Here is a 25,642-nt window from a genome sequence, read left to right as displayed (position 1 = left end):
CACTCCCACTTAAAAGGGACAAGCTTGATTAAAAAGCTTATGTTATGCAATGCATGTGTTGTGTGTGAGGAGAAATGTTCAAACCTCTAACAAATAAATAATAAAATTTAATATTTGAAAATAAAGTATTAATTAAAATAACATATAAATATTATGAAAATAATAAGTATATATATAAAAATTTTGAAAAGAAAGAATTAAAAATTAAATATATGAATTTTTAATTTTCTAATTGATAGAGACAATTAATAATTGGTTTTAAAGTTTGACTGGTCCACAGCGGAGTCGCCAAGCTGTCGTAACCGATTTTCGCCCGAGCACGAAATTTTACTTGGCGGGAAAAATAATGTGAAGAAATGGTTTTTGTTGAAATGTTTTGGGAGTCGCCATCGATCTTTTTGGGTTAGGTAGGTTGAATACCTAAAAATCATCTTTTAAAAGAGTTTTTAAGAAAACATCAGTTAAAAGATAAACTGGTCTGCGTTTTAACCAAAAATTCCTTTTTTTAATAATAAAAAGGGATTCGTGGTCGATTACGTTTGAGGAAGGATTAGCACCCCCACAACGTCCAAAATTGGTACTCCTTAATTATAAATTGTCTCTATTATCAGAAATTTAAAAATTCAAATACATATTTAATTTATAATATTATTATTTAAAATTTATAATTTTATGAAAATTTATTAATTTAAATATAAATAAGATATTTATTTATTTAGAAATATCAGAAAAGGGCTTCTAGGTGCTTTAAGACAGCTCTTTCCTTAATATTAAAAAATAAATATTAAAACATCTATCTAAAAATAATTAAAAAATAGATCAATATATAATTTATAAAATTAAAATATTTATTTATTTAAAAATAATCAGAAAATAGACATCTAGTTGCTTTAAGACTGCCCTTTCTTAATATTGAAAAATAAATATATATTTAAATATTATTACTTTTCAAATATAAATATATATATATATATTTATATGAATAATAATAAGAACAAAAGTAATTAAATATATAAACATATAAAATTAAAATATAAATAAACAATGACTAAAATAAATAAAGTTGAAACTAGGGTCTTAAAAATAATAAATTAAATAAATTAAATTTAGGGATTAAATTATAACTTATTAAAATTAAATGGTCTAATTCGTAATATTATGAAATATAATAATTAACAGTGTCATTTAGCCTTAATTATTTAATTAATGATCAAAATAAAAATTATTAAAACTTAAGGGACTAAATAGGGTATTTTATACTAAAGATATATACATATGTAGAAGTGATTAAATTATAATAAAACAGAATTAGAAAACCGAATTACAAGGCTCATAAATTGATATTAGTGACCATAATGTAAATTTATAAGACTTGAATGACTATGGAAAGGGTTTTACCCGTATGTAAAATTACGCAGGAATCCCTCCCCAAAACGGCGTCGTTTGGGGAGGGATTTATATATCCCCTAAACCGACCATTTTAGGCCTAAACTTTCATTTTTCTTTTTTTCTTTCTATCTCTAGACGAGAGAAAAGATTTTCTCTCTACCTTCTCTCTACACCCGAGGGTGTCCAGTCTCCGGCCGATCACAACGGTGGCCGGAAATTACAAAACCCACCCCAAATCGAAACCCCTATTTTTCTATACCCGAATCTAAGATTCTTTTAGCTTAAAACCTTACCAATCGTCGTAGATCTAGGATAGTTCCCTTCGACATTTCGGCTCTCCGGTGGCTCGTAGAGGCTCCTCTTTGGTAAGTTTCTTTCCCGTTTCTTCTTTATTTCTTTTCTGGTTGTTGTTGTGGTTGTTTTGCTCTCTTTTGCCGATTGTTTGCTATGGTTTGGTCTTTATCTGCTGTTAGTTGCTCTCTGTCGTTTGTTTTCCTTGGTTGTTGTCGCCTCTGTTTCCTGTCGTGGCTTTCTGTTATCCCCCCTCTTTTCATTTTGCAGGTGCAATGGCTTTTATAGCCATGGAGGTACGCCCTTCGGACCGGTTCCAATGGTGGTTGCCTAGGTGAGTCACCATAGCTATGGTGGTGACTCACCATAGAGCATTGACGTGGGCTGCCATCTGGTCTTCTGGAGGCTTCGAAGAGGGTGGCATAAGCTGGTTGAGGCACATAGCAGTGGCATCATCGGCAGTGGCGGTTGGAGCACTTGGCAGCAAAGGTTGAAGTGCCTGGAAGCTTGGAGCGGCCGCGGCGCTAGGGTTAGAAACCCTAGCAGATATGATACAAACCCTAGAGGGTTTGGGTTATCTGTTGGGCTGGTTCTAGACTGAATCGGGTCTGGGCCTCTGATGGTAATTGGGCTCCGGGATTTCTAATTGTAAATGGGCCTGTTTGTAATAATAATAATATTAATAATAATAATATAATAGTAATAATAATAATAAAATGAAAAAAACTAGTGTCTTCAGACATCATCCACCAATGTCATATGAACTCTAGCTGAATTTAATGCCGGAGAAGATATTCCAGCGCCAGTCCTTGTCGGGGGAACTTGAAGAGATCATTTTCCTCCGATAGCTACTCTTCTTACCCTAATTTCAACACAAAAAAGGGCAGCGTGCCCTCCATTGAAGCTTCATACAGACCGACAAAATAGCTCAAAACCAGCGGTAGCTGGAACTCCAGTACCACAACCGAGCATGTTCCAGTTCCAAAGAAACCTTCCTCTCCCATTTCTCGGAGTATTTATTTCGAGAAACCAGCTTCACCGCCTACAAATTTCATTGCTTTGAAGCCTAAAGTCGAGACTGTATCTTCAGGAAATATGAACTACGTTTAGCATATAATCACAAGGTCCATTTCACAACACAAATTATGCGCCAAAAACAATGACCAAGCGATCACAAGGAGTTTCTCAATGAGTAGACACCCTTCACATACTCAAGACCATATATTGGCCGAAAGAAAAGAAGAGAGAAGCTTAGCCAGCGTTTCATAGCTCTTTCAGCAATCGTTCCTGGTCTGAAGAAGGTACACATCTTTCTTTCCTTTTGGTGATTATTCTTCGATTAAAAAAAACCATGATTTATTTTTTTATAGATGGATAAAGCTTCGGTTCTTGGAGATGCTATCAAGTACGTGAAACAGCTGTTGCGGAAGACAGCTATCGGATAGAGCAAAATTGCAACTGATAATTTGAGAAAATAAAAAATAAAGATAAAGAAGACACAAAATTTACGTAGAAAACCCCTAAATAATATAGGGTAAAAACCACGGGTAACGGTAGAAGAATTTCACCATGAGAAAATAGGAATTACAACCTCTCTCGATCTACCAAGGAGAAAACAATGATAATTCTCTCTTGATAAAAAGGAGAAAACAACTCTCAAGAAACTCTCTGAATTTTCTCTAGTATTGGAAGAAAGCTAGAATGCTTTGGGATGGTTTTGAAGCTAAATGAACTAGGGTATTTATAGTTAAAGCTTTAGGACTAATCTTATAAATACCCTAAAGTCTAATGACTAAAATTAATTTTTCCATTCCATTTTTTTTCAACATTTTAGGTGAATTATTATTTCTAATTTTCAAATCACTTTTCGGTGGAAAATTAGGCCACCAATTTTGGCCACTTGATGATGACTTTTCAACAATCTCCGACTCGAAGATTTGATTGGAAAAATCATATCTTCACACCATTCTATCTACCTTGTACCATCATGTTACTTACGTCTCTGACAGGCCACAAGAGGATCGACACCAAGTAAATTTAACAACGTTGATCACCTTCGTCATGAAATCTGCTATGTTATCTTTGGTATGGATCTTCTGCATATCTATCGTCCATTCTTCCACCTTTTCACGAATGAAATGGTATTGAACTCGTATGTGCTTTGTCCTTGAATGAAATGATGGATTCCTTTCTAGATGCAAGGCGCTTTGACTGTCACAAAATAAAGAGACATACTCTTGATTGTGCCCAAGCTCCTACAATAGCATCTTCAACCAAATTGCTTCTTTACTGGTTTGTGTAGCTGCTACATATTCTGCTTCTGTTGTGGATGTAGCCACAACTAACTGCAATTTTGAAACCCAGCTTATAGCTCCACCAGCAACTTTTAACACATATCCTGTAGTAGATTTGTTTTTATCCAAATCTCATGCATAGTCAGAATCTACATACCCATTGATTAGTAAATTTGATCCTCCGTAACATAATGCAATATTTGAGATCCCTTTGATGTATCTTAGGATCCTCTTTATTATATTCCAATGCTCTTTGCCTGGATTCGCCATGTACCGACTAACCACTCCCACTGCTTGTGCAATGTCTGGTCTTGTGCATATCATAGCGAACATTAAACTTTTCACTGCTGATGCATACATTACTTGAGACATCTCCATCCTCACTTCTTCACTGCTATGACTCATATTGGAGGATAATTTGAAGTTAATAGGAAGAGGGGTAGAAATTGGCTTACAATCTTGCATGTTGAATCTTGACAAGATCTTCTTGAAGTAATTCTTTTGTGAAAGACAAATCTTCTTATTTCTTCTGTCTCGGTGAATTTGCATCCCTAAAATCTTGTTTGCTGATCTCAAGTCCTTCATTTCAAATTCCCTAGCCAATTGTGCCTTTAATTCTTTAATATGATCTTTGTTGGGTCCAACAACCAACATGTCATCCACATACAACATCAATATAACAAAATCGTTATCACTGGACCTCTTGAAATAAGAACAAGGGTCTGCATTAAGTTTGTTGTATCCAAGACACATAATGAAGGAATCAAATCTCTTATACCAATACCTCGGCGCCTGCTTTAGACCGTACAGAGATTTGTTCAACCTGCAAATCAAGTTCTTATTTTCTTCTTCTTCAAAACCTTCAGGCTTGAGTATATAAATCTCTTCTTCAAGATTTCTATGAAGAAAAGTTGTTTTAACATCTAGTTGCTCTAGATGTAAGTTCAATGTAGCACACATTTCCAAAACTACTCGAACTGTTGTTAGTCGAACCACAGGAGAAAATATTTCATTGAAATCAGTACCTTCTTTTTGAGCATATCCTTTGACCACCAGTCTTGCACGATACCTCTCAACTTGATCGTCACCATTTCACTTGATTTTGAAGACCCATTTGTTACCAATTGATTTCCTTCCTAGTGGTAGTGGCACAAGGTCTCATGTATTATTTTTATGAAGGGCTTCAATTTCTTCTTACATCGCCATCATCCATAATGAAGCATTTGAGTTGTTTATTACCTCCTGGTATGTTGATGGCTCACTGTCCTCTGTTAAAAGGCAGTATGCAATATTTCATTCTATAACATAATATGAGTGCCAATTGGGACGTCTTTTCACACGATCTGATTGACGAGTTGTTGGAGCTTCAGAACTCTATGGTTCCTGTTCATCATGTGCTTGTTCTGCTTCTGAAGAATCTCCTTATTCAACCTTCTTTTCCACATGTATATGTGTAGTCTATGACTTTTCAGCGCTATCATCGTCTTCTTTTCTTTGTAGTTTATCTTCTATAAAGATAATATCTCTATTGATGATCACTTTGCGGGCAGTGGGATCCCACAAGCGATACCCCTCAACTCCATCAACATACCCCAAGAATTTGCATTTCCTGGATTTTGGATCCAGCTTTGAGATTTCTTGGGAGTTGTACATCACGTACACAATACTTCCAAATATATGGATGTTTAATAATCAGCTGGTTTATCAGTCCACATCTCCATTGGTGTCTTCAGCTCTATTGCAGTTGATGGAGCTCGATTCACCAAATAACAGGCGGTATTAACTGCTTCTGCCCAGAAAGATTTTTCTAGGCCTGCATCCCTCAACATTGCTCTTGTTCTTTCTAACAAGGTTCTGTTCATCCGCTCTGCCACTCTATTTTGTTGAGGAGTGTTCGCCACTGTGAACTGTCTTTTGATGCATTCTTTCCTACAAAAGTCATCAAATTATTCGCTTGTGTATTCTCCTCCATTATCTGTTCTGAAACACTTGATCTTATTTCCAGAATCAAGTTCCACCTGCGCTTTGAAGTTTTTGAAAGTTGAAAACACATCTGACTTCTTCTTAATAGGGTACACCCAACATCTCCTAGAGTAATCATCAATAAATGAGATAAATTATTTTGCTCCGCCTAGGGATGTAACTGGTGCTTTCCATACGTCAGAGTGAACCAATTCTAGAACACTTTTGCCTCTAGAATTTAATGTGTTGAATTTCAACTGGTGTTGCTTACTTGTTATGCAATGCTCACATAAAGGAAGTGATACCTTTGTTAAGCCTAGAAGTAGCTTTTGCTCCACAAGGACTTTCATTCCTTGTTCTAACATGTGTCCAAGTTTCTGATGCCATAGCATTGCAGAATCTGAACTACATAAGGCAACAGAGGCTTCTGCTTCTAGCAAAGTCTCTCCCTTCAGCATGTACAAATTTGTTACTATCTTTTCGCCTTTCAGCACCACAAGCGCTCCACGAAACACTTTCATGATTTCTTTCCGTGTTTCAATCTTGCTTGCATTATTATCCAACAATCCGTAGGATAATAAATTTTTCTTCAGGCCTTTTACGTTCCGCATATCTCGAACAACTTTAATTGTTCCATCATACAACTTCAATTTGATGGTTCCCACGCCAATGATCTCTAAGGCATGATTATTACAACTATACACAGATCCTCCTGAGACAGGTCCATAATGATGGAACCATTCTCTTCTTGAGGTCATGTGATATGTTGCTCCTGAATCAATGAGCCATATATATGCATATCTTTTTCTGCCTTCTACGGTGGTTGACGCTTCACAACATAGAGCATCTCCATCATCTGAAGTATTTGCGGTATTGCCTTGTGGATTGGAGTTTTTATTTAGACTCCAACAATCCTTCTTCAAGTGTCTTTTCTTTTCACAATTGTATCACTTTAAATTCTTCTTGCTTCTCGACTTCGATCTACCATGTTGTTGATTGCTGCTTTGGCCACGTTCTGTTGATCTCCCTCTCATCGTTGTCAACGCTTCTGCTTGTTGTAGATTTACTTGTCTGTCTTCCTTGTTTTTGTGCCAATTTTCTTCTTGGAGAAAAACAGCTGCAACGTCATCGAAGACTAGACTGGTGACATTACCGTTTGTCAAGTTGATGATGAGTTGATCATACGAATCAGGTAGACTTTGAAGTATAAGTTGTTCTCCTATTGTACATCTTAAGGATGTAAGCTGAGAAAATAACGTGTTCAGTGTGTTTAAGTGCTCCGTCACTGAAGTAGATTCTGGCATCCGGAGAGTGTACAATTTCCTTTTAAGGAAATTTTTATTGTGCAACGATGTGGCCTCATACAATTTGGTGAGATGATCCCATATCTTCTTAGCTGTCTTCTTTTCCTCGATGCTTGACAATACTTCATCTGCTAATGCTAGATGAAAGTTTACCATAGCATTCCCGTCCATCTCGTTCCATTTGCTATCATCTGTGAAATCCACCGACCTTTCACTGATAGCCGCTAGACACCCGTCTTTCCTCCGGATGACCTTCATCTTTAATTTCCACAATGAGAAATTTCTCCCATTGAACTTTTCAATATCAAATTTCGTTGCCATAACTTCTATTTCGGATAGCTCCCACTATTTCACTATCGTGAATAGTTCTCTGGAACCTTCAAAGAATGGGTAATACCTTCTTACTTTCTTATGTTGGAGGATCCACCTTTTGGTGACAACCACAAAGACAATAAACAGATATTACACACTCAAATCTGGCTCGGATACCAATTGTTGCGGAAGACGGCTATCTGATAGAGCAAAATCGCAACTGATAATTTGAGAAAATAAAAAATAAATATAAAGAAGATACAAAATTTACGTGGAAAACCCCTAAATAATATAGGATAAAATCCACGGTAAATGGTAGAAGAATTTCACTATGAGAAAATATGAATTACAACCTCTCTCGATCTACCAAGGAGAAAACAATGATAATTCTCTCTTGATAAAAAGGAGAAAACAACTCTCAAGAAACTCTTTGAATTTTCTCTAGTATTGGATAAAAGCTAGATTGCTTTGGGATGTTTTTGAAGCTAAATGAGCTAGGGTATTTATAGTTAAAGCTTAGGGACTAATCTTATAAATACCCTAAAGTCTAATGACTAAAATTAATTTTTACATTCCACTTTTTTCAACATTTTAGGTGAATTATTATTTCTAATTTTCAAATCACCTTTAAGTGGAAAATTAGGCCACCAATTTTGGCCACTTGATGATGACTTTTCAACAACAGCTTCAAGAACGTTTAAAAGTGCTGGAGGAGCAAGCCAAGAAGAGAACTGTGGAATCTGTAGTTTTCGTGAAGAAATCCCAGTTATTACCCGAAGATGATTCGTCTTCATGTGAAGAGAGCTATGAAGAAAAATCTTCGGAAGCTGCACTGCCGGAGATTGAAGCTAAATCCTCCAATAACGATGTTCTTAGTCGAATCCATTGCGAGAAACAAAAAGGGTTGGTGGCCAAAATATTAAGCGAAATTGAAAACCTTCATCTATTGATTGTTAATTGCAGTGTCTTGCCTTTTGGGAACTCGACTCTTTGATATGACCATAATTGCTCAGGTAATTAATAATTTATATTTATTTCTTGGGTTCTTTTAATTCATTACTTGAACAAATAATGAAAGCCGATACCATTTTTTTTACAGAAAGATGATGAATTCAACCTGACAGTGAAAGATCTGATTAAGGAGTTAAGAGTGGCTTTATTGAAATTCATTTGATATAAGTCTTGAAGTTTATGTGTTATTTGTTTTGTTTTGTTTTTAAGTTTCCCATGAGAAATCAAGACTCATAAATTCTCTATCCTTTTAGACCATAACTTTTTTTATTCTGTTTTTGCGTGGTTTCAAGTTTTGCTGTGGACCACGTTCATTTTCACAGATGTTAATGACCATGACGAGGTTTAGAGATTTCATTAACGAATTGAAGTGTTTATCAAATGTTGATCTTAAGTTATTTTGCAGTGTAGAAATAAGCAATTAAGAAGTTCTTTAGGATTTGATTCTTTTTTTTTAATGTACAAGTTGTTAGAGATGAACGTTTTCTTGGATTTAGCATAAACTCCAAATATTTGGTCTTTTTTTTAATTAATCACTGGTATCCGATCTATTGATCGACTAATCCAGATCGAGTACTACAGAGACGAAGGTGACCCTCCCAGCCTAGTTTGCTCAATTCGCAAATATTTGATCTTAAGACATGCAATACAACTAAGTCATAAGAAGTACATGTTAGCAAAACACAGTTGGAAAGCAAGGCCTAGGGTTTGAGGTTTAAGTAAATACATCAATGAGCATTTTTTTCAACATTAATTATCATCCCAAATTGAATTGGACTAAGTTATAATAAATGTAAAAGAAAGGATTATATATATAGGGAAAGTTTTAGGTTATAAATGATCATTACATTTAACTTTAGTTATTAAATGAATTAAAACAGAATTTAATCAAATTATATCATACAATCTTATTTATTAACAAGTAATTTACGTTAAGGACAAGTGGCGAATTTAAAAATATTTTTTTAGGTGGATAAAAATATGTTTACAACACAATTTTTTAATAGGATATGCATAAATAAAATTTCAGGTGGATATCTTTAGTAAAATAAGTAACTAATTGAAAAAAAACTCGATTTCAGGGTAGGAACGTGCCCACCCTCACCAACTGTGGCTCTGCCACTGCTAAAAACTAATAGTATCATTGATAAAAGGATAGCGTTCTCCTAAAAAGATTTGGGTTCAAGTGATTACATCCGCATAATATGTGTACGTTGTTAATAGGCCAAGAAAAATATGAGCATATATTACCTTATAATCATCCCGAACTATTCAAAAATAATTATTTACACTAACAACATTAAAGGTTCAATAACATTTTTAGCCCTCAATTTTTTTTAAAATTTTTTTTAATCTTTAAACTATTTTTAGCATCATTTACTTCTCGAACTTTTTTTTTCTAAATTGGATCATCTGAAGAAAAAATAACAGATTTATTAAGCTGATGTCAATTACTTTGTTTTTATCAATATTATTAATGTTAGTTATTTTCTCCATTTGTATTAATTTTTTAAGAAAATAAAAATTATTTTCAAATAATGAAAACATTAAAAACTTGTTAAAAATTAAAAAATGTAGATGATAAAAAATTATCCAATTAAAACTATATGCAAAAAGTAATACAAGTCAGTTTAGTATAAATATGACATAAAGGGTTTACAACATACTTCATGCTTCATAGTAGAACAGATCACAGATTGATCTCACCTCTAGACTAATTGATTAACATTAACATAATGAAATTATTGAACATATTACCTTAATAAGACATTTATATATTATTACACATACCGAAGGTGATACAATACACAAACAATGTTATATAAATAAAAATATATCATATGAGATAAGATATAGATAATTATAGACCAAACATAAGTAGTACTCATATATGTATATAGTAGATAGTTTCATATGCATCAGATTTCAGGTATTTGAATAATCTCGTGCTATTAAGGTCCATAGTCTTATATATATATATATATATAGGATGTTCATAATGTTTTCTAGAATGTCACTATGACGAAATATATATATATACACACACCTCAGATGTCCATATTATTTTTTCGAATGTCACTAAGATCGCATAAGTGAATATTACCACGTAGAGTTGTATACAATAATACTTGTTATTATAATCACATAACACAAAATTCTTAGAGTGCCTGGAATGGTCATACGAATCAATATTCGTTTAATCTAAGAAATTTATCAGATAATAAAATATTCTCAGATTTTGTTAACCAAATTATTAGTCTTTGGAGAATTTCACTAAAGGTAAATTAGTAATTTTTCGAGTACATAATGCTTGAAGTTTTATTAATAAGCATTGAGCTTTAGGACTTTTAAAACTAATTAATACACGTCATGTCTACTTTCAAAATTTTTGGCTCTTAAGGGCATTTTAATATTTTCTACCCTTATAAGATATTTTGGTGATTTAACATATATAAGGGTGTTTTGGTAATTTTACTCCTATAAAAGTATTTTGGGAGTTAGAATTTTAATCTAGGTCTAAAGAATAATTTTAAGAGTGTTGGAAGAACCAAACTAGGTCCAAAAGGGTCTTTGGGGTTATTTAAGTCCAAAACGATTTTAAAAATTAAGTTAGATCAAGACCCCTAATTTCAAAATCAGATGGGTAACTTTAAAATCATATGGCTGATTTCGAAACTCAAGACTTTGTTTTAAAATAGGATGTAACTCTCTAAATCCAATTTAATTATTATGATCGAATCTTAAATGTCACATTAATCGTAAAAATAATTCAAATTAAATTCAGTTAAGTATAATGCAAAGAAGTTGCTTGTATCCACATTGGTGGGATACAAACTTGGTCAAAAGGTTATATATCAACCTTTTTCTTCATACATATCGAGTAATAAGGGATGAAGTCATGAACACGTGTTCATTGTTACAAGTTCGATTTAATTGGGGTTCATGTTAATATGTGGGATTTTTAACCGTGCCCTCGACTTTTAACAATAAATTGAGATCACTTCTCTTAGTTTCATTCGCTCATCCTCTTTTCACAAATGATTTATTTTTTTTAGAATAGTTTTTTTTTGTATTTCTTTTCTACAGTGTTTACTTTGATTAAAAGCTCTACATTGATTCTTTCTGAGAAAAGAGCAACACTATTAAAGAATTCCAATTCCTTATTTTTAATGTACAAAATTTAGAATATTATGCTAATTTTAAATAATAATATTTAGATTCAAGGTTACATCAATCCATAGAAAATTATTTATAAAATCCACTAAACTATATAATAAATTAGTTAATTTTTATTTATTTATTTATTCTAATCAATGCTCATATCATATTATACAATATATATGTTTTTTTTTTGAACAGATGATCCCAAAACGATTACGGAAGTAAATACAATAATCGATGGCAATCTCTAAGTTGGGAAAAGCTCAGATGAATTCTAGAACATATTACCAACATAATGATTAGGGTTGAATAGTGCAATAGTTGATTTTCAAGAGGTTAAGTTTTATAATGGGACCGGGGTTTCCTATGACGTATAAGCACAACAAATCAAATAGATTAAAAAAAACAAACTTACTTTTGTGGACGCACTTTGTTTCAGTTCATCTCTTGCTGTCTCATTCAATTTAGGGTTCTTTTAACCCTTCAATTTAAGTAGACAGAGAAACCACAATGGAATCAAGCTTTTGGGTTTCAATCTTTTAATAATTCTAAATTATGTGGAGTTTTTATATATAAAAAACAAGAAATCAAATATCAAAGAAAGGTTAATTAAAGGTCTAGGTAAAATCATAAATTATAGAAACTCGAGAGCTAAAAATATTATTTTAAAAAATGTTTAAATTAAATAATTAATTTTTAGAAGCAACCAAAATAATAAAAACTGTCTTTTTTAGTATGGCTAATTACTGGTGTAGGCAACTTATTCTGCCTCAATCTATCATCAATAAAATTGAACAGATTTGTTCGAGATACTTCTGGAAAGGTTCTGATATTCCTGCTGTGGGAGCCAAAGTTAGTTGGGACAGAATTTGTAAACCAAAATCAGAAGGTGGACTTAGTCTCAAGGACATCAAGTCATGGAATAAATCTTGCATGTTGCTCCTCATTAGGCGACTTCTTGCAGGGGAGATCCCTTTGGGTTGCATGGATTCAATCTTATTATTTTAAGGACCATGATTTTTGGGCGATGGAAGCTCCTACGAATTCAAGCTGGCTCCTAAGGAAAATTATGAATTACCGATCAGTTGCTCGTCCTATTCTCGACTCTGAAGTAATGAATACTAAGCAGATTTGGGAAGAGGTTCGAATGAAAAGCAGTAAAGCACCATGGCAGAATCTGATATGGTTTTCTTTCCACATTCCCAAATATAGTCTTATCTCTTGGATGGCTATTTTAGATCGACTCCCCACAAAGGATAGATTGCAAAGATTCTGTATTGAAACGAATGACATGTGCATTCTTTGTTCTGAAGCTAGTGAATCAAGAAACCACCTATTTGTTGATTGTAAGTTTATTGCAACAATCTGGAATTCTATTCTATTGCTCGTAGGCTTACAAAAACCACAACAAATACATGGAAAGGTAAATCTTTGCTTACTACGATCTTGAAGATTTCTTGGTGCACTCTCAATTATACTATTTGGGAAGAAAGAAACCGAAGATTATTTAGAGGAACCTACAGAAATGAGAATTAAATTCTTGAATCTATCAAACAAATTGTAGGAATTCAACTTAGTAATAGGAATGTTAATATATTAGATAGAACTAATCTTTCTCTCTGTAATTACTGGGGAATAGTATGATTTTGTTGTAATTAGGATCCCCTTCTTTTTGCTATTTGGATTGTATTTGTTTTGTAGCATTTTACTGCAATCATTTGGGTAATAAAAGCTTAATTATAAAAAAATTATAATTTTTCACATAAATAAAAGTATAATATATGTAATTAATAAAATTTTAAGGGATTAAATTCGAGTTTTATAATGTAAATTTTATCTATAAATACATCATTGCATATATTAAGATTCGAGTCTCAATCATATTAACTTAGCTTTCTTGCAAATATGACAAAATTTTCTGTCGACAAATATCATAAAAATTAAGTATTATTTGGTATTTGGTTGAAAACCCAATATTTAATACTAAATTAGTAAACTATTTTAGTTATTAGGTAGTTGTTTGAAATAAATACTCAGTTTCCCATTAGTATCGAAAGATGGTTTTTACTCACGAATCACGCCCCTTTCTACCTCAATCTTCTAATTAAAAAGAAAGGTGATATAAATTATAATTTCCCCATTTCATTTTTTAGTCCAACTTCATTCTTTCTCACATGACATGACAATTATGTATGTTAACGTATTTAAATAATAAACATCATACATCATGCACACTCATTAATTCATATTTAAACTAACTAATGAATTATATTATCATCAAGTCAAGCAAATATGAATGTCACATTACGTTATCAAGAAGACAAAATGTGGACAAAAGATGTATTTTTCATTAGTAGGAGCAAAGACAAGAGATTTTTTAAAATAAAAATAAATAAATTGTCTTCTTTTAAAAAAAAGATAAAATACAATTTTATCATTATTTTCGACAACGAAAGGAATTTATAAACAAAATTTGATGACCAAAGAAAATGCGACACCAACTATTTGAGGTATTTAGATTAGGCCTGTAAATGAACTGAACGTTCAGCGAACTGTTTATGAACCGTGCGACGGGAAGTTCATTTATGTTCGTTTATTTATTAAATGAACGAATATGAACAAGATTTTACGTTCGTTTAATTAAATGAACGAACATGAACAAATGTCTCATTCGTTCATTTACGTTCGTGCACGTTTGATTATATGTTCGTTTATATTCGTTCATTTATGTTCGAACAGAGGGCAAGTTGAATATGTTATGAAGATTATCGAAGTTGTTTGGATTTCAAAAAGATTATTTTGTTGAATAAATTAATTTTAAGACTTTCGAACAAATTATCTCTAAAGTTGCAGGTTATATTAATGAATTTTAAGTTGTTATTCTTGTTGTTTACTTTTTTTTTACATTCGTTTGTTGTGTTCGAATAAGTTTTTTTTGTTGTTCGTTTATGTTCGTTTATTTATTAAATGAACGAACATTAACAAGCTATATTTCTTAATGAACGAACATGAACAAAAAAAAATTTGTTCGTTTATGTGTTTTTTTATTTATTAAATGAATGAACATGAACATACATCCGTTCGTGTGCGTTCGGTTCGTTTACAGGCCTAATTTAGATACACAAGTAGTAGGTATTATTGATAAGTTAAATTACTCTAACCACCACGAAAACAGGATTAGCTTACTATGCTTCCGGTCAACACCCCCACCTCGGCCCCTTTGCATTCATACCACCCTACCAAATAGTTTCAACTTTCAAGTTATTTATCTATTGTCGGTGTAAAAGTTGTATATGTAAATTTTTATTCACTAATAACTGAGATAGTGTCTATGAGTTGTAAGGTTATATATTGTATGAGGAGTACTTGCAGTTAGTGTGGAGTTAAATTGAGGTTAATGTATCTTTTTGTATTAAGAATATATAATCGATTTCTTTTTGAGCAAGACTCTACAGATGTAGGACTGATGATCATTTGTTATTAAGTGGTTTCTTTCAATATATATGCGATCGCGCGCGCTTGTAAAATTAATTTTTCAGGTGAGGGTGCACCAAATAAGTAATCTACAACAAATGAAAGCAGAATGTAGTGTTTAATTGAGAGGATTAAGAGCGTGATTGGTGGCACAGGGTTTATATCTTTTACTACAATTTTCATTTGCAATATTCTAAACCAAATTCGAATCGGTCCCTTAGCCAACTTGCTTAATTCATTACCATGCCAACTCATCAATGTTAACTTAACAAATCATAATATGATACGTTATTAAACTTTATTTATTGTCACGTTATCATCCAAAGATCTAAAACGATCATTGATTTGACAAAACTAATATTAGTTAAGTTGGCATAACTCTGTCATTCAAAAAAAATGATGGTAATGTTACATTGTAAGAGTCAAAACATTTGGGTAAAGTAATGTTCAAAATAATGGATAAGAAATAATAAGTTGATGTGATAAATAATCATTTCTTACTGAAAATTCTTATATGAAATTGTTTTATAAAGTGTTTAAGGTGAACAAATTAAGTTAAAAAGTAGATTCAATTAATATCTTCAACACCAAATGCCAACGCCATGAATTGATTAATGGAAACAACAATTTACAAGTTCTCTAAATTAAGCAAATCAATGATATATATGGATGATCGTCGGACAGCCAAATTCCGAATTCATTTATATTTAGATCCATTAAAATAATTCAATCCCCTTTCACTTTATGTATACATTATAGAGACCATTAAATTCCGAATTCAATTATTTTTTTAATTATTCATATTATTATTTTAATTTTTTAAATAAATTACAAATAAATATTTTAGCAACATTATAGAGACGATATGGTGAAATCACATGCCATTAACTTCGGACATTGAATTTTAACTCAACTTGACGTTTAAGTAAAGGGCAGTTAAATTAAATAAAGCAAAACTTGGAACTGTTGATCACGTGTCTATTTATTTGTCATGAAAAGAGCTAAACCACGTTTATCATGTGATTGCGCTACCCCTTTCTCCCTTATATTCTCGCCGGCCTCCAATGGCAAAATCAAAATAGAAAATAGAAAAGGCCCAAAATATTTAGAAAGCTTTTATAATTAATTTAATAAATAATTTTAGACGAAGTAAAAATCTATACATAAATATATCAATTTTGTATTTTATTTTTAGATAAAAAAATAATTATTTTTTAAAAGATAAAAATATATTTATAATAATGTTAAACTTTTTTAGTTTTTTTTTGGGTAATTAAAAATTTTATTACCCAAAACCAAGCCAGTACATCATCAAGATACAAAAGAATCAGAGTTTTGAATACAATGATCAATCAAAACAAAAACAAAGATCACACTATATTCCAATTCCTAGAAAGGGTAATATTAACATTATCATTGCTATTGAATTTCCTATTACTCAAGTGCAATCCAATTATATCTCTGATGACTTGGAACAATTCTTGAGCATTCTTGGATCTACCTTGGAACATTCGCTTGTTTCTTTCATCCCACAGTAAGTAAATAGTGGCATTAAAAGATAACTTCAAAATAAGAGTGAGCATTGATTTTCCTTTCCAAGCAGTGGAAGCCCTTGCACAAAAAACTTCCCATGAACAAGGGTAGAAAAGAAATCCTAAAAGACAAAAACAGATTTCGAGATTGATGTAGCCATAGGACAGAGCAGAAAAATATGATCCATTGTTTCCAAAGGATCATCAAAGAAAACACATTTGCAGTCAAGGATTAGTCCCATACGGTTTATAGTCTTTCTCTTGTAGGAAGTCTATCTAGCAAAGTCATCCAAGAGATTAAACTATGTTTAGGTATGTGCATAGGAAATCAAACTATTTTATGCCAGGGAACAATAGCTCTCTTGATTCTAATAACATCCCAAATTGTTGTCATTGTCGTAGCTCCAACATCCAGAACTGGACGAGCTTCGTGTCTTAGATTTAGGAGTTTCCTTAAACTCCAGCTTTGCGATGACTGGATGTCAACATTCCAAAAATCTTTGTCCTTAAAAATATAGTATTTGATCCATGCTACCCAAAGAGAACCCTCACCTGCAAGAATTTTTTTAATGAGAATGAGCATACAAGCTTTGTTCCAAGTCTTTAAATCTTTGATTCCAAGACCTCCCTCTGATTTGAGGTAACAAATATCGTTCCAGCTAACACGAGCTCCAGAAGCTTTTTGATCAACTCCTTTCGAGAAGAACCTTGAACATAATTGCTCTATTTTATCAAGCACTGATTGAGGCAGAAAAATTTGTCTACATCAGAAATTGGTAAGACTAGATAAAACAGTTTTAATAAGTTCCATTCTCCCTGTATAGCTAAGGAATTTAGAAGACCATTAACAAAGCTTTGCTTTAATTTTTTTTCAATGGGGAAAGCAGTCCTTATTTGAAATTTTCCAGGTGACCAGGGGATACCTAAATATTTAACAGGCGGGCTGCTATTTTTAAAACCAATTAACAGATTGATTTCTTCCAGTTTCAAGGCAGACATGCCAGCAACAAATAGCTCACATTTGGATGCATTAAGCTTCAGTCCATACATTTTATAAAATAGATCGAGGACACTATTAACACCAATAATAGATTCAGTGTTCCCTTTTCAGAAAATAAGAATGTCATCGACAAATGAGAGATGAGTGAGTCCCTTTTTTTTTTGTATTTAGGGTGATACCCAAAGATTCCTTTAGTGGCAACTAAGTTTAGGAGCTTGGAGAGAACATTCATAGAAAGCACGAATAACAAAGGAGAAAGAGGGTCTCCTTACCTAATTCCTTTAGCTCCTCTAAAGAAACCAACTAATGTCCCATTAAAAGAGATAGAGTAAGAAGCAGTTGAGTAGCAAATTTCAATCCAAGTGATGAAGATTTAGGGCAGTCCAATGGCTTTGAGAATAGAAGAAATAAATTCCCAATTAAGGGTATCAAAGGCTTTGTGAAGATCAACTTTCAATGAGCATCGAGGGGAAATAGTCTTCCTACCATATCCTCTAACCAATTCTTGAGCAAGAAAAGTATCATCAATAATACTTTCACCTTTAATGAAAGCAGTTTGGTTGAGAGTTTTTAGTTTTATGTTTCACTTAATGGTAAAATTTTATTTTATTCATATTTTAATAAAATATTTATATAAAGATTCATTTGAATTACAAATTAATAACTTGATTTAAACTAGTAAACTTGGGGTCATTATGATGAAACACGAAAAGAAAATCAGCCTCAAATTTGAAAACATTAAACAACCTTAAATGGACCTTTGAGAAAGCACACTTACTAAATTTAGATAACATCCGATGTAAATAACAATGATCTAATTTAATTGCTAAAATATTATATTTACCATTTTTTAAAATTATTTTCCTTGACTTGACAGCACCAATGATTAACAATACTAAATAATAAAAACAAATATACAAAGCTTAAAATAATCCCATTGTCGTTAATTGCACGCTACTTTATTTTATTATTTATTCGAAATCTTTTGCCCTCTTCTCTGGAATTTGTGGTTAAAGTAACCGAATTATTAATTAAATAATTAAGAAATGGAGATATTCATAATCCCCACTAAATTTTGAAAGGTATGGGAGATTAATGGGGTGGACAAAGAAAAAGATTTGTATAATAAATAATAGAGGTAATTGCATCATGTGTCTTCAAAGTATGATCCTCATTTTAAATTGATCCATAAACTTTAAAATGTTTCAATTTCATCCCTAAACTATGACTATGATCCTAAATTAGTCCTCAAACTTTTGATCATTTCAATTTCATCTCCAACCTATGGCCTTCATTCTAAATTGGTCCCAAAACTTTTTGAACTTTCCAATTTCATCCCAAACTATATGTATACACTAATAACATCCATTGTTAATAAAATCATTAGGCCAAGTTTTATTATTATATGTTTAAAAAAACAAAGTTTAGGTTAAATTATGGTTGAAACTAATGGATGAATTTGGGGATGAAATTGGAATATTCAAAAGTTTAAAGACCAATTTAAAATGAAGTTCATAATTTGGGGACATATAATGTAATGAACTCTAAATAATATTTTAAAAGTGAAGTAAAAAAGCTATCTTTTTCATTTAGGAGACAACTCGCCTACTTTAATATTTCTTAATTTCCAACCTCATTATTATATGAAATCTTGTCTCCCTTTGCCTTACTCATTTTTTTAATAATGTGGGGTTAAAGAACTACTAAATACTAATTATTTGATTTTGACGTCACCGCTTAGCTATAAATCTTACCATATAAATCTTGTCTTAGCTACCAGAATTAACCTTAAATAACGATAACTAGTATTTGTGATTAATGAAATTTTTTCACAACCTTCTTTTTTGTACTTGCAGATACTTTTATCTATGGAAAAGCCTTAACAAAAATCTTTAAAAATCAAATTCAAAGTATGAAAAACACAAGGAGACCAAAAAAATGTGTTTATATCTTTTTGAACTTCTCTTTTAGCAATTATGCAATTCTTGATGTTGTCTATGATAATTTGGAGAACATTTGAGAGGATAAATTTTTCAATTGTCTCCAGTAAAATATCACCATCACTTGACCTATTTTCTCCACTCCATTGAAGACACCATAATACATGAACATGACTTCATGATTGTTTGTTACAATAACACTAATAAGTTTATCTTGTTTTCAATTAGACCAACCATCTAAGATATGGGATACAACATGAATATATCAAATATCTTTCATTGGGGCCAATTCTCTTTTAACACTCTTGTAATATTCATCAAGCAAGGATTTATTGCCTTCTCAAACGAAGGTGATTTGTAATATTTAAGTGTTTGGTTAATTGCATGAACCATTCATACTACCGGGAGATAATAAAAAGTAATAACATTTGCACAAAGACGTCTTATTATCTTTATATGAATAACTTTTTTGGTCATCGTTTTAAAGGACATTTCAAACGGTGATATGTTAAGAATGAGTATTTATTTTTGTAAAATATCGTAATTTTGTTGATACCCCTACACCTTTTGCTTCTTCAATTTTTTATGTAAATATTTCAATCGTTCAAAGAAATAAGTGTAAATTTTTTAATCAGTGCTTGTAAATTTAATCTTCAAGTGATTACAACATCATAACCTTGCACCTACCGAATTTTTGCTTTATAATATTAAACACCGTAATCTCATCAAGCAAAGGCTTAATACCTTGTTTATCTTGCTTCTCTACTTTGATATTGGAACAGATATAAGATGCAATTCATATTCACATGTTTATTTCGGATTTAAGGTAATTTTATATCATCAATAAAATGGTGATATACGCCATCTTTTCATTAGAATGTATTAAAAAATAAAAAATATAATTGTTTTTTAACAATTGATAATCAGGGTAAAAGAATATAATAATAATTAAAATAAAATAACAATAATAATAATAATTCAATGATGAATTGAATGAATTATTAAAAAAAAGAAATGGAAGGAATATAATGGGTATTGGGTACTGGCTTCGGTTGTATGGAGAGAAGAGCAAGGTTTAGATCAGTTTTGTTTGCCATAGTGAAGGAACCTTCGTTTCGGGTTCTAATTTTTGCATGTGATTTTTGACTCATGACTTCCTCACACGTTTTGTACGGTTTAAGACTGAGAATAAGAAGCGTGTGAAAATGTTTGAATTCTCGCTCTCTCTCTTTGTTGCTTTACAACTGCGACACAATCGCTTCAATTCATTCCAACTTGTAATGCTAACAGTTTAGACCAAAACTCCAACCTTTCCCTCTTCTCCGACCACTTTGTCTTGGACTTATTTTTTACTACTCTAATAATTTATAATGTATAATTATAATTATCACCAATATTTATTAAGTTGTGTAACAAATAATAAAATTTTTAAATAAAATTTATGATTTATAGATAAATGTATATCTCGAGATTCAACCAATATAAAATTGTATTTGTTTCGGATCTAAGGTAATTAATGAATACTAAAATATTTTAAACTTTAAAAGAAATCATTATTGAAGAACTTAATTGAAATATCTCAATTAAATTAAATTAAATTATTTTCTTTTATTTTTCTAATTTCCTATATAACTTTGATTCATCGAAAGTTTACTAATTTTTCAAATATAAGTTCCACTTATTTTATCTCATAAAAAAAAACGTTTTCTAAAACCTCAAATGTTGAAAGTTGAGACCAGAACCCATATTCTTGGAAGCTGCTTGTTCTCCTAAAATGCGTCTCTAACGTGTGGGTATGTACTCTTAAAACCTCAAATTATTTTTGTAAAACTAGATTTATTAATACTTACGCTATTAATAAAATTAGTAAACTTGCCACATACTTATATGTATATTTACATATTTAATTACTTATATACAATTATTTCATGTATTATGAAATACAGATGGATGAAATTAGTTATTTTTTACCGTACTTTTATATAATACATATTAAATTATTTATATGTATACAAATTTTATTTCAATGTTTTAATTTAATATCAATATTGGTTGATTTATTTTAATATTTAAGCAACGTTAAAGTATAAATCTTAATATTGTGAATGTAATAGACTAGATTAGAAGGATCACCTCATAATAAACTTATAAGTTATACAATATTCGATCCAAATTAACTAATTAATAGATCAAATATTGAGGTTAATATAAAAATATACTTTATGTCAGTGTAAGATAATAATTCATAAAAGATATTTTCACGGATTCAAAAGTTTTATAAACTCTTGTTTCATATGTATTATTGATGAAATATTTTAGGTGAAAAACAAATAATGATGTGAAGTTAGTAATAAAATATTAATATATAAATCTATTAATTTTATGTTAATTTCAGAATAAAAATATTTATTATTATTTAAAAATTATGTTTTCAGTATTGTCAAAACAAATGAGTGCATGTAAAATCGACTCATGGATTTAATATAAGTAAAGATAAAACATGTTAAAGAAGATAAATAAATAAATAAATAAAATATATATGAGAAAAAATATTTAAAAAAGTGTTAGAAGTTATACAAAATAAATGCAAAAAATATATAATTTTTTGACAAAATGCAAAATATAATTAAAAGTAAAGAAGCTTAAATTGGATTATTAGAGTAAAATATTATATATTTAAGTTTTGTTTTCACTGAGTATGAAGACAAAAGAATTATAGAATTCCGATTAACATGAAAATCCATTTGAAAACAAAAAGAAGGAAAAGGAAAGTCCAGAAGAGCGGCCTCAAATGAACACTGAATACTAAAACAACTAAAAATGTAAGAGATATTTTCACACGTGTGAGAACGCAATGTAATACTTGGAAGCGTGTACGTTTGGTAGAATCTGTATATATTACTTTGCAAATAGATTGGTTCATCCTGTCCGCTGTCCAATTGGGAGAACAAATTACATCCCACATCTGAACACTACTGTTTACACTCCTAGTCTTTAAGGACAGCTCTTCATTTTCAACTCCAATTTCCTGACTTTTGAAGATTTCTGGAGCTCTCCATTATTATCTCGTATGTTTCCATGTTTACTTTTTTAATAAAAATCTTTCTGGGTATTTGTTTCTTGGATTATCTGAGCTTTGTTGCTTTGTTTGATCATCTCAGGAAATCAAGGGAAAGAAAAGAACAGCTTTTCTAATGGAAATCCTTTCAAGCAAATGGATATCTGAACTGGTAAAACACTGTTCTTTCTGCTCCTGTTTAAAAAAACATTTTTTTTCTTATGAAAGTTGTTTGATTTGCAGGAAATGGAGGATCCCAGTTTTTTCCCACAACTGCCTACTGTCGACTATTCATTTGATGATACAAATTTCCAATCCTTTTCTTCTGAGAGCTATTCGTCTTATCCAAATATAGGTCAGAAAATCTCTCAAAACGATGTTTCATGCAACAATATTGAAGCTTACCGTCAGGAGGACAATGAGTTCACAAGGCCAATGAAACAACTCAAAACCAACAACTGGAGCTTTTCCTTGAATCAAAACATCCCACCAAAGGTTCCTTCTTCATCTTCCCCATATTCCCAGATAATCTCCTTCAACAACTCCGATTCACCTCCGGCTGTGTCTCAACAACACTACGGCCTTGACTGCGACGTTAAACCAAACAATAATGAGGTGGGTGATTGAGATGCAAATATTGTATGTTTTCCATCTTAGATTTATCTCCAAGTGCTTACGAGGACCAATGTTTGTTCACCTAAATTTGAACAGGTTTCAAAGAGGGTGGTGCGTTCATTGACTAGGACTCCACTACATGCTCAAGATCATGTGATTGCTGAAAGGAAACGCCGTGAAAAGCTCAGCCAGAGGTTCATATCACTTTCAGCACTCATTCCTGGCCTGAAAAAGGTACAAAGTCTTTCAGTTTCACCATAGATATATAGTTTAGAATCGAAATAAAGCACCGTCTTAGATGATTTAATCAATAGTGTTAATGCAGACGGATAAGGCATCGGTTCTTGGAGATGCTATCAAGTACCTGAAACAGCTTCAAGAGAAAGTGACAACACTGGAGGAGCAAGTTGCTAAGAAAGCGGTGGAGTCAGTGATCTTCTTGAAGAAAACCCAGATTTATGCAGATGATGAGACATCTTCCTCCGGTGAGAATTTTGAGAGTCAATTTAACAAGCCATTCCCTGAGATCGAAGCAAGAGTTTCAGACAAAGATGTGCTTATTAGAATCCACTGCGAGAACAGAAAAGGGTTCATCTCCAATATAATAAAAGAAGTCGAGAAGCTTCATCTCTCTGTGCTTAATACCAAAGTCTTTCCCTTCGGACAAGCCACTCTTGACATAACCATTGTTTCTCAGGTATTGCCTTTGTTTTACTTTTTCCAAAGTAGATTTCAATATGCAATTTCCAAGTTAAACCCCTTGACTAAAACCTTGAATATTCCATGATTATTATCATCACTTGCAGATGGAAGCTGAGCTTTCAATGACAGTGAAGGATCTCGTGAAAACCCTACGACTGGCTTTGATGAAGTTCATGTGATTAACAACCATGTTCACATTGAGAAAACAAGAATGCCACCAGACTTCTTTTTATCTCTTTTTTTTTTTTTGGATCAGTGATGATTTTCTACGGTTAATCTTTTGTTGGGTTTTTTCCTCAAACCTTGAAAGAGAGAAACAGTATCCTGTGACCTGCCATTATCCAGATAGCTTGGAGGATCCAGATTTGGGAGCAAAGTAGGGTTTCCATGTGTTTAGTTACTATTTTTCGAGGTGTTGACGACGTTTAATTTTTTCCTACTTGGCTGTATCTGGATTCTCCATAGCTATGAAGCTTCAAGAGGTTTTTGAGGGGTTTTGACCTAAAATATGTAAGTGACCCCTCTTCCCCCTTGTTTTTTTTTTCTCCATTAAAAGTTGGAGATTTACAGGCAGATTTTCTTTCTTAGGTTTGATTAGGAATTGCCATGTAATATTGCACCTTTTACTTGATGGATTGAATAACAAACTTCTTTGTCAATATATGTTATTTCAGAAAAATAATATCATTTCTTTTTAAATGTATATGAACTGAATTGAACATATGAACAAGAGGAAATACATATTATGGATGAAATGGTGAGATAAGATGATTGTAACGGTTGAATTAAGGGAATAGGTACATATGGAACCTTATTTTATATCAACTGCAGGGGTTATCTGGTATTTTATGTATGTATTAGGTTTTTTTCTTCTATTTCTGTGTTAATTGTTCAAATATAAAATAAGATATATAGTTATTTTCATTTGAAAATAAAAATGAGAGTGAAGTATCCAATTAGTCCCCACAAAAGATTGTAATCTGGCCATCGTTTCTTCATCTTTGACTTTTGGCTCGTTCCTTGTCTCTATCTCTTTCATATGGTTTATAAATAAAGAAATTAATTGGTGATCTGTCACTCTTCTCTACGGTTTCCATTGATCCAAACCCTATATTAGATTCATACAAACACCATCCATCCATCAAAACCAGTGTGTTTCGTAATTTAAAAATATAATGTCTAAATTACTCGAATCTTTTTTCGCTTATAAATCCAAAGATAGTACGTATTAAATATGTATGAGTCACGTCTTCTTAAACATTATTTTAAGACAACACCAATCTAACTAAAGCTCATCCTATAATTTGAAATGAATTAAACCTATCCTTGTTAATTAACCAACAGTTTAGGCGAGATGTTGTGAGGTAGATGAAACTAAACCCACAAAATGGACAGCAATTGGAAAAAAGGTAATCATTGTTCAATTTGCTTGGAATCAAGAAATAAATGATTAGTCAAAGTGAGGCAACTACATGTAAGCAGGGTTTCAGCTATTTCGTACGACTTTGGACCCAAACGACCCCGACCTTCTTTCTGTTCTATTCCAATAAATTTGGAGTCCCTTAACCATGTATATAAATAAAATCTTCACTCTAT

General features: G+C 31.7%; 1 protein-coding gene and 1 pseudogene across 1 annotated transcript; both read left to right on the top strand.

Moving 5' to 3' along the window:
• Positions 1-2,868: 2,868 nt before the first annotated feature.
• LOC120141817 lies at positions 2,869-8,888 on the top strand (annotated as a pseudogene).
• An 830-nt stretch (positions 8,889-9,718) lies between these two features.
• Positions 9,719-24,602, top strand: LOC120141761 (transcription factor bHLH18-like). The gene is made up of 6 exons (XM_039156556.1): positions 9,719-9,723; positions 14,304-14,309; positions 22,859-22,901; positions 22,973-23,344; positions 23,441-23,578; positions 23,670-24,602. Exons 3-6 carry the CDS (start codon positions 22,866-22,868, stop codon positions 24,129-24,131), a joined length of 1,008 nt encoding a protein of 335 aa, XP_039012487.1. The 5' UTR covers positions 9,719-9,723; positions 14,304-14,309; positions 22,859-22,865; the 3' UTR covers positions 24,132-24,602.
• Positions 24,603-25,642: the final 1,040 nt, after the last annotated feature.

Source organism: Hibiscus syriacus, unplaced genomic scaffold (assembly GCF_006381635.1).
Source record: "Hibiscus syriacus cultivar Baekdansim isolate YM2019G1 unplaced genomic scaffold, ASM638163v2 tig00110813_pilon, whole genome shotgun sequence".
Lineage (NCBI taxonomy): Eukaryota > Viridiplantae > Streptophyta > Magnoliopsida > Malvales > Malvaceae > Hibiscus > Hibiscus syriacus.
The sequence above is the reverse complement of the archived record's forward strand: the minus strand, read 5'-3'. Positions and strand labels throughout refer to the sequence as shown.